Source organism: Hetaerina americana, unplaced genomic scaffold (genome assembly GCF_022747635.1).
Source record: "Hetaerina americana unplaced genomic scaffold, ioHetAmer1.1.p SCAF_10, whole genome shotgun sequence".
In the NCBI taxonomy this organism is placed as follows: Eukaryota; Metazoa; Arthropoda; class Insecta; order Odonata; family Calopterygidae; genus Hetaerina; species Hetaerina americana.
Genome location: NW_027286070.1, coordinates 35,044,040 through 35,055,388, shown reverse-complemented (window position 1 = coordinate 35,055,388; position 11,349 = coordinate 35,044,040). Strand labels below are relative to the sequence as shown.

The window sequence follows — 11,349 nt, the reverse complement described above, 5'->3', positions numbered from 1 at the left end:
AATTCACAAGGAATTTTTTATTCCAAGTTACACCAAAAAAATTACAAATAGAAGACTCAAAACCTTAAAGGAAATATGTTTGAGGTCTCCTAACAGAAAACTTGGGTAGAGTTGTCTTCTGAGTAATTCGCTTGGGTAGTGGAAAGCGAATATGTGAATCATGGAACTGCTTCACTTGCGGTCTTCTGCACAAACTGGCCTTCACAATTTCAACTTTAATGATCTATTAAGAAAAAATGAAATACTCATTTAGTACTTATTAACAATGACTAAGATCTCTTGTTCATAGATTAGCGAACAACAGAAATGTTTTACTTTAAAAATTGGTAATGTTTACTACATTAGGAGAGTGGCCTTTCAATCAGTTAGGGTAAAGCTATAGAATAATTTTACAAATTGTCAAACAAATTTTCTGGTATTTATAATCAATGTGGAATTATTTTTAATTTTTTAATCCAATATTTAATGAAAATATTCACTGCCTCACTTGCACCTGTATAAGTCATCACTATTCTAATTATGAATAAGGCATACATTTATACAGTTGGCACATTTAAGATTACAATTACACTTTCATGTAAGGAAAAAAGAAAATCAAACAAGATTTTGGGAGGAAATTGAGGATAAGGTGGAATTTACAAATAATTTTGGTTTATTTTGACTACTCTAAGTATTGCTGACAATCCTGTAAGTGATTATATTGCGAACAGGAAGATCATGTTGGCAAAGGACATGACTGTAAAGAATACATTATAGTTTTTACAAAGAATTTGCCTAGCTCAATGAAAAAAATAAATAATGGGAAATAATAATATGTACTACCATGAATAAGTTAAAAAGATTTACATCGTAGCATTTTATAACATTTACCTACGGTAGTGAATTATTACCCTGAAGAGAAAAAAAATTAAAAATATATAGGGTGTTGTGCAAAGTGTGAAAGAATATGCACCTATATTTACCTTCCTTGGCTAGACTAGGTCAAGTTTGTCACTTGTCTGAGGCACAGATCAAAAATAATACTTAGTGAAAGAGGAATTTTGAACCTATAACTTGCCCTATCAGGCAGAGATTTGGTATTGTCATTTAGAAAGAAAGACGTTACTATGCTGATACCACGCTTTGTAATTTAATAATCTTCATTTGGCAATAGAGTCATGATTAAATTGTTGAAATCAATTTAACATATACCACTGAACAGAAAACGCACCATCAAATTTTCCCTTCGCGATAAAATCTCTCGTGCATTTTGACTTTTTCTGGCTACCATATGCTACTAGAGTGCAATTGGTATTCACCTATGGATTATGCTAAGATTACCTTTAGTGAAAGACCAAAATAGTCTGAATAATTTCTGAAGCATCAAGTAAAATATTAATTAGTATGATAACACTGAATTGGACAATATAAGCTGTATAAAGATATTTTTAGTTTAGATCATTGAATAAGTGTGTGGGCTGTGGTCACCTGAAGATGTGGTGAAACCATTGCTGTGAAAAATAAAAATCCTAGGGGAGTCTTCCATCATTTACTCCTAGTACGAAAGACTTCCACCAAGTAATACCTGAGACAGTACCTTATAACGTTCTCTATCACAGTCCTCAGCATCCAATCAAAATGCTATGCATTCATCTTTTCTGCCTCTAAGTTTCTCTCTGCAATCTCCTCTCCTCCCGAGCAATGACTCACATCTTACTGTTTCCCTCTCAGTCCATTCCACCCTTTCTTTTCATCCCTTTACTTCAATGACCATACTATTACAATTTCATGCTTCACATGAAAGTTATGCCTATTATCTTAACATCCTTATTCCCTATCCATGTTATTGATTCCCTGGTCCTTTGCCATTGCAAAATGCAATTTTAATATTTCAGTACACGTGCATCATTCTCTTCTCTCCCTCAATTCATCATGATTTTCCCTACACCTTGATGATACTAATCCCCATTGTTTTGGTTATTGCTTCTACATTACATTTCCTGCACAGTCTTCCCCAATTTATTCTTTTGAATCTGATGTTAAGCTTCAACAATACTACATTATCTCAACCCATCTCTAATCAATTACCATTAGTTCTAACTCTGTCCCAAACCATGATAAAATCTAGCTGATATCTTTCTGAATCCCCAGATATTTTCCATGTATACCTATACCTTTGGTGATGTTTCAAACAAGCGTTATGATTAAGCCCTCTTTTCTCCAGAACTTGATTTCTTTCTCCTGGGGTCATCCCTTGTTTCTAAACTGCAGTCTGTATCTCTACCATCTTGCTTAAAGCTGTTCCAATCCCTCCCTCTATCAAATGTTTCCTTCCATAAACCAACTGATCATTTACCTCATCAATTTCTTCCTTTTAATTATGCTTGTTAGCATGTAGATCTGAATAATGACCAAACTTCAGCTTCACCTTCTACTAATAATACTCTACCGATTGCTTGCTCTAGATTTACGATGATTCTTCCTTCATTTCTGTGCATTATTACTGCAAACCCTAGCTGGCTCTTTTCCAATACTATTTTACTTGTTTACTATCACTCCAGTAAACTCGGCTATTCTTCCAGCTCACCTTGCACAGCTGTAAAAAATCTTTATTTCTTCTCTCCTGCTCAAAATAATTTCATTTTCCCCTTTACTCAACCCAATTCCAACATTCTTCCAAATCCATAATGTAACTGATTTGAGTCCTCTTCAGTGCCAGGTGCTGCTGGTGTCAATTTAGTTTTACAAGGATTTCATGTGATGACGACCACAGAAACCTTGCCTCACTCTTATCAAGGCTCAACATAGTAGCATTGTATATTTCATCGAGGTGGTTTGCTATTGTTTTTCTCAATAGTAGTGTCAACATGACACCATCACTCAAATGGCTATCAAACTGGTATCAGAGGCTACACGGAACATAGAGAATTTCATTTAAACTATCTGACAAGGGCGACTACCACAAGCAATTATGATTGTTCCCACCGGCCAAGCTCTAGGACAGCACAAATGCATCAGAAGGCAACAGCCTTCCACAACATCAATGGTGTATTCCATGGGGAGGGCCAAATGATATAAACAAAAAGAAAAAATGAAACTTTTTCTGGCATTTGCTAAATGCCCACCTATGAAACATTATTTCATTTCTAGATTTACTTGATGCTATACATTATTATTCTTTCGTGCTCACTACATATTTAAAAACATTTCCTACTCTTGAAATTTTGGGTTCATAAAAATGCCAATGGCATTGCTGTATTTTCAAACCAATTTATGAATTTTATTTTAATTACAAAACAAAAATTGCAACTTTACATAATATTTTGTAACCTAATCACCTCAAGTCTTTACCAGCTAATGAAATTATACGGGATATTGGGACAGTTACAAGAGTAGCCAAAATATTTTTCCAGGGCACGAACAGACTCGGCTGTACTTTTCAATCATCAATGTAATTATCTAGTAACTTGTCACGTTTTTTTCCATACCAAACAAGGGAAATTACATTTCTAACTGTGGCTCATATAACTGAAAGAGAAATCTCTGTTCATGTTCTCAGAATCCAACTAGCATTGAAATAGGTAATCACATAATTAATAAGTATCCTGAGTTATCTTAAATTTTATGCATCCTGTATAATGGATAATTTCATCAGACATGTCATTGCAATTAAAAGGAACTTCTAAATTTCAATTGGGGTTCTTCTGAACACAGAATAATTATCAGAAACAAAAGATTTTTTCAGAAGCTAGTTGATAAGGTGATGTGGACATTTTCAAGTTGATGGCGATCATGTTTACAAATGCTAAAGTCAAACAAAATTGCAGAGAATTTGGGAGCATATGACTGACCTTAACACATTACAGTATTAAAAAAAGTGAAAGATGAAATTTAAATAAGTGAAAATAATAGGCATTAAAGACTAAGATTTGATTATGAAGGGTTTTGGAAGAAATTCAAATACAGTGAACAAAGTCATCATAGGTGAAGCCAATGGCGATATAGCGTCAAAGACTGAGAAATGGAAAAGAAGTTGTAGGGAAACACAGGATATAATAATGTCAGGGCAAAAGGAGTTTAACCACATCCAATTTCACCCAATATGACAACTTTACCACTACTTATGGTCAATATATTAAACGGTCAAGGCACATTGTCAATAGAGGGGAGGGACTAGTAGGATGGCTTTACATATGATTTCAATACAGAAGTAAATGTAAGGGGAGTTTTGGCAAAATCTTAAAAAAGAAATAAGAGGAATAAGCGAGACAAAAATTCGACAAATAACATTTTATTTCTGGTAAATTCTGTGACAAAATGAAGAGCTTGTCATTTGAACGAAGTTAAATAAAAACTACTTCAGAGAATGGTTTGCTTAATCGGAAAAAAGTCCGGATATCTTTAATTTTTCATCCATTGGAAAGAATATTTCACGGCATAAAAATCATTCTTTTCATAAAAATCCACCCTTGGGCTTCAACTACTTGGAATTTCCAGGAGTATAATCTTGGGAATTAAAACATATATTTCCAGAATGCATGGGGTTTTGATCCATATGCTTAACAAAGGTTACTTCGGAAAGGGTGGACAAGGTCTATGTCAACGATTTACACAACATTTGGCATTCCCCTAATCACCAACAAGTTCCTCCTTTATGGAGTTTGCATTTGAATACATTTAGTGCAGCAGTAATCTCGACCAGCATGGCAGAAATGGCCGGTTCAATACTGACGGAGGTTTTAATTATTCAACGTTTGCCACATTCATTGTGGAGTCTTAATGATATGCTAATGCACTTATAATATTTTAAATTTTCGGGATGGTGAATCCGAGCTTAACATTACGTTTATTTAGTAATCAGTAGATTTCTATTAATTTTGTGCGCTTTAAAAGCAAAAAAAACGCAATAACGTTGAAACGTTTACAGCGGAGGAATTCATGCACAGCACTTTGACAAAAATTACCTGAATTGAATGAGCTCTAGCACGATGCCTTGCCCCCATATCTCGATAGCACTGAGTTACTGCGCCAGATACGCTGAGGTCTCGGTATTCTCGATACATATTATGAGTTCCTGAGCGAGAATCATATCTCAACCAAATTCCATAATTCTTCACTTTTACTGGAGACTTCTCTGGTATCTGTATATAAGGGAATAAAGTAAACAAATACGATATTGAATAGTAGACCCCACGCTTGTCCGTAAAAAAATATTAATTTCAAACAACTCACCTGTCTCAGGGAAACTATTTCACCCGTGCTTTTCTTGAACTTTTTCAACTGCCTCAAGAAGTACCAAAACCTGGACTTGGCAACTATGGGATCAGGGGCAAAAATCCGCATTCTATACAACGGTGTTGTCTTCTCCTTTTCCGTTGGGAGCTTCCGCCCGATGACTTCATATTCCATAAGCTTAAACAATATTAACAAAAAGTTTGTCTCACTCAAAATCCCAAATGAAAAATACAAGAAAGGTCCCTCAAAAAATCAAGGCATCGATTTTGTTTAACTTGGGGTGAAAATAACAAATTAGAAAGGGAACATGATCTGCAAGCACCTCCATAAATACAACATTCATACAAAATACATATTCAGCCTTCATTTTTTGAACGCCATGTTGAAATTTCCACGTGTGCGTTGACCAAGATTTATACCACAACAGCAACAGATAGATATACAACTGCGCTTGGAATTCTTACAATATCATTTAAAACCTCCAGTATTTATCGACGAAGACAAACATGTGCTACATAAAAAGATTATTTACTTTCAACGCATAAGCCGGGATACAACAATTCCAACCTATATATCATATTAATTTCATTTTTACTAACAATTAACACAAAAACAGGTTATAATAATGGTAGGAAAATTGTTAATTACCTGGCCTTTAGCCTTCATCTTTAAATATAACTATTCCACCTCTTTTCCAAAAACACCCCCCAAACAACGTGCCCTAAAGAGAGAAATTTCTGTGACGACAAATAGGTGGCAGAATTTTCACATTCCAAATGACAGTGGATAAGGCAGATAATAAAAGAAATACGAAATACGCGTGACGCGGGAATTCAGCGCTGTACCACATAATATACTTTAATTGCAAGATGAATCCGACCGTCTTCGAAGAACAGATTACGTTCTCATCTCTGAGTGAAAATATGAATCACGCAAAAGGCGGAATTTTAGGGCGGAAAAAGTATACCTAAGTGAGCCCTGTATGAGGATTTGCTGTTGATGAATCAGGTAAACAAAAGTTCAAACATGCTAATCCTTCGAAACTACTCGCTATTGTTGTGTTGCGATATAAGTGTAGCTACGGATAGCGTTAATTTATATAACATTAAGCATAGTGAAATTTACGTGTTTTGTTGAACGACCGAAATTCATCTGGTTTTCTACTTTAGTGCAATAAATTGGGAAAACCGCGAAGACTATATTTGGAAGTATGGTTAATCATTGTTTTTGATCTCTCCTATGAAATTTATTTTGTTTTTTGCTCATTTTTTATCGCTAGATTTAAGTATTTTCAGACCTCGGGGTGATGAACAGTGAATACATATCAGTATGGCTTCATGGCCCTTTCAAAAGTAAAGGTCTTAAACTCACATGTACTACTGCGTTTCCCTAATTTTTCTATCATCCTCTTTGAAACCTGGTGGCTGACGTGCGGCTCATTTCCTTCCCGTCGTGCTCACCCTCCTCAACCTTTAATACTGTCCGTATTTCTTCCCTTTCGTTTAATTTTGATGACCTTGGCTGAAACAGCCCAATTTATTAAGGCTAGATATCCATTAAAATGACTGAAACACCGCAGCCCGCCTGAATACGACTAATTACTAATTTCCGTACTTATGAAGTAATGGAATTAAAAGGTAACTCCCTAACTTAAGAAGTCAACGATAAAATACTTTCCAGTGGTTGTTTTGGTAGTTCCATATTTGTAATTTTCTCTAGGGATAACTTGACGAATTTTCGCCAATAATTAATAACTTTTTGAACTACGGCAGTTAAAGTAAAGTTATTGTTAATAATTTGAAAATATTTATTGGATGTGTGCCACCTTGTCACATTTGTGATAAGTAGGCTATTTATAGCTTAAAGGAATTTTGTTGTTGCATGCATAAATGTTTAAATAGAATTTGTAGCAATTTCTTCGGAATGCATTTTTTCATTTTCTTCTAAAGGAAATTCAGCAGTATCGCTGTTAGCATTATTTTCATCTGTTAATTCTTCAACTTGATTACTCAGAAATGCAGGAAACGCCAAAGATGCAGCCACCGAAATCGCTGTCACTCCAAAAAATATAACTTGACCCAATACATTCTGAAAAATAATTTTTCATTTGATTAGAAATTATTTTTTGTTATCCATTTTCATTTCTGCCAGTTACTGATCACAATTCAACAAAACTGCTTTTGAAATGGGTTTTTTCTGCTAATAATCATGCAAGAATGTCATGTTGATTTAAAAGCATTATAATCAAATCCCAAAAGATTTTTAAATGATAGATTCAGCCATATAAATTGTGCCAAGATGCATGAAGAGCAATGCAATGACCAACACTGCTCTTATTAAAATACATTTCACTTTCATGCAGAGGTTTCTTTCTTCATTTTTTGTTCAGTATTTTACAATAGGAATACTGCTTTTTCCTCTTGGGGTTAAGCATTGCGTTTACATTGGCATTGCTATGATAGTGATACGTAATGAAATTTTAATTAAGGTAGCAACGACATAAAAATTCATCAAAAGTCATTTGGTTGAATGCAAGTATGCAAAAAAAGTGTTAGATGGCTTGATTCTGCCTCTTGAATATTTTTATCAGTGACAGCAGAACCATTAAGCAAGCAACGATCTAGGTAAATATTTTGGCACACATTCATATGGCTTTTGGCCCATTGGCAATCTAAAACTGTAATAAAAGTGTCAGCCATGCTTAGACCAAGATTTATTTGGAATATTTTGTGATTCTAGTCATGGGTTGGATATGTTTGGTGATAGTACATTATCTGTTTAATTATATTTATTAGGCTCCCATTGATAACCGTTTCTGTACAAAGTATGGCAATGTTTCATATGTAAATAAGAGGTAAAATTTGTATCTATGTGGACTTTAATTGTAGTAATGTCTAATATGTGAACTCATGAAAGTTTATACAGGGTGTTGTCTAAAGCCATTTTCCTAGCTCAGTTTGTAGTTCCTAGCTCCAGTGGTAGAATAAGAAATTGATTTGTTGCTTGTATGTATTGATTGCTCGATAACCACTTCTCCTAGCTTACATTTTGTCATAGTTGTTTTTTCATTGTGTATTAGTATTATTGAGAATTATGATATGACAAATATTAATCATAATTCTGAATAATAACTGACCAACTACAAATTTCTTTCTTCAGTCACCTTTGCAAGATAAAATACCTATGACATGAGCACAAACTCTTATCTTTGAGCTATCTAACTCTTATCATTGACCAAAGCTATTTTACAAGTTGGTTCACATGATGGAATTTATTGTTTCATTTTGTTATCGAATGTGATGTATCAGTTGTTTTCCAAGTGATTTTTTTAAGGACATCATTTGTGGTGCCATAAAGAAACTTTTCGGGAGAAGGCCATATTTTCATGTACATATTAGCTCCTTTTGGCTTACTTCATTGATTCACATACCCTCTCTGAGAAGTATAAATATTGCCAAATGTGGTTTTTCTGTTGGCTTAGGTTTTGGCTGAACAATGTTGATATTTTACCCATATGACATTTGGCTTGTGAGAAAAATACAGAAATTTTGAATTCATATTGCATATGGAGTTAAGCTCTTGAATGCATGTTGCTTGTGGAGTTTGGCTGTGTATGTGGCTGACACTCCTGATAGTATCATCTCACACACAAAGAATAAATCTAGTTGGAAGGTAACATGGATGAGTAGCATATAGGTAGTTCATTTCTGGTAGTGTGCCAGTATAATACCTTCCCTTTGGAATGAATTCCATTTTTTTAGCTCATCAAAATTAAGCAATGCCAAGTGAATATCTTATCATGTGGTTTCAATAGAACTACATCTTGTGGATACACTAGTGGTTGGTTTCCCTCCAAGTTGAGGCGACAACGGAAATAAAACTTCTTCCCTATTTGACTGGAATTTTTTCATATATGCTGCTAGGTTACCATTTATCATTACATAATTTTTTGTCATTGCCATTTCAAAACAGGCTCATGGAATGAATTTGTCAATTACGTTCTTGAATAAGAATGACACTATTAACAGCATACCATTCATAATACCTAAAAAAATTCAAATGTTTTCACATACATATTTCACGCTTTTAATAAATATTTACCTGTTTGAATAATTCTGTTGGTGAAGGGTCATTAGGCAAGCAGGATTCATCTCCATCCTTTACAATGCACGTATTTTCTTCATCATTTAATGATGGAAATGAAAATGAAAATAAAGGAATGGTAAAGCACACTGTTGTATTAAATATTTCAGCCTTTCCTAAAATACCATTTCCAAACCAGTAGTTCTTCCATGGATCAGCTGGTATGCTTATTGAAGGTTTCCATAGCAGTACAAATATTGCAATATACGTCAGATATCCTGTAAGAAAATTTGAATGGTACCATATACTTGTATAGGAAGTTTTTTTCAGAAATTGTACGTATTCAAAATATCATTTGCCAAGAAAAGTATATGAACATGTTATGACATATGCATGAAAGGAAAGAAATTTCACAACAAAATCTCTCAGTATAAACAAATTTCATGCTTTTGCTTGATAAATTATTTTACTTCAGATATGCCTTCTATATAGGTTAGGTTAGTTTGTGCTTTATCTTATGTGACAAAGTTCATGTAAATCATTTAAAAAAATATTTTCTTATTCTACCATCTTTTTTGCTAATTTTTTAATCAAACAATGGATAGCTGACTTACTTTTTTCCCTCATTTATTTTATCCTTAGCTTAACAGAGCAGTTAAAGTACCTGATACATATCAATTATTGGGTCATTGTAGTATAACATTAATGGTTATTTTTGGCCATTTATTACAGATACTGTACATTTCAATGGTTAACTTAGAAGGAAGTATGCATGAAGAAATACTGGTATCAAAGTTCTGTAAATAACGTTTTGATTGATAGACTCTTTGCTTAAAGAAATCCCTTGAAGGTGTATTTAAATATTTCACTCATCTAATCACCCATTATACATACTTGTGTCTTTGCCTCAAGAGGATGAGCCTTTTTATAGTAAAGGTATGGAGAAAAATAGAGGAAATAATTTTGATGGAGTGGAAGAAAAACAGTGAATTAAAGGTGTTATGAGGAGAGAGAGATTTAGTTGGTGAAATCCAAAATAAATAGAAAAATAGGGTGGATAAGGTATTTTGAGAAAGTGGGATTTTATGGCCTTTTTAGAAGAAAGAATGCTGGCCAAGCTGGGAGGAGAAAGGAAGAGAAGAACAAGGTTTTTTTGATGGCATGAAGAAAAAAACAAGCCAAATGAGAAAGTTACAAGTTTTGTAGCAAACAGACATTCTCAGTCTCATCGACCCCAATTCTGGAAAGGAGCATCTATGACATATAATTCTTCTCAGGGGATGTAATGGGTATTATGCCTTTTCTTGTAAACCACTGACCCTGCACCTTCTGATTGTTAATTACGCTTAGTTGTGACATAAAAATAATGAATATGCATATTTGCTTCGTGCCCCAAGAGTTAGTTCCATCAGGGTTACAAGTATATTTTAAGTTAGTAAATGATACAAGATCGCATTGCTTTAGTTGTGAGAATACTGATAAAGAAGAATGAAATGATTCTTCACAGTCCTCATTGATTCATGATGAAAATGGTCAACCTAAGTCAATTGTAAATTAATCCATGCTTTTACTTTTGTATATTTTGTCATGTTGACATCTGTGTTTTCAGTTTATCATCCTAAATATGTTGACATAGAATATAAAGGATAAAGTTCATCAACATCATACCCTGCAAGTTGCCTCATCAGTGGGTGTTGGTGTACCAAGGGTACTACCTTTCAGGTGTTATTGAACCTACTAATCTTTCAGGGCAGTAACTCCCAGCATTTTTCACATCATGGCACACCTCACCAGAATATAGTAAATAATTTCACAGGCTTACGAAGAAACGTTTTTCTATTTACATGATTAATTCTCCTTATATTTTATGCTATTTAATTGACAATCTTTAAGATATATTTTTATTCAATTAAAACAGTGAAGCAAATGAAATGGAAATACCTAACCCATTCATCCTCTCTGAGTGATGTGTTACATGGTTTTCATGTCATATGTATGAGCTGTATTGTTAGATTTTACCTAGTAAAGCTGGGCTTAAAGTTTAAGAACACA

At 33.9% G+C, this 11,349-nt stretch overlaps 1 protein-coding gene across 1 annotated transcript; it reads right to left on the bottom strand.

The window, feature by feature from the left end:
• Positions 1-2: 2 nt before the first annotated feature.
• RpL18A (ribosomal protein L18A) lies at positions 3-5,982 on the bottom strand. The gene is made up of 4 exons (XM_071598522.1): positions 5,863-5,982; positions 5,212-5,391; positions 4,944-5,120; positions 3-223 (listed from the first exon to the last, which is right to left on the bottom strand). The coding sequence occupies exons 1-4, from the start codon at positions 5,878-5,880 to the stop codon at positions 65-67; spliced, it is 534 nt and encodes a 177-aa protein (XP_071454623.1). The 5' UTR covers positions 5,881-5,982; the 3' UTR covers positions 3-64.
• Between the last annotated feature and the right edge of the window lie 5,367 nt (positions 5,983-11,349).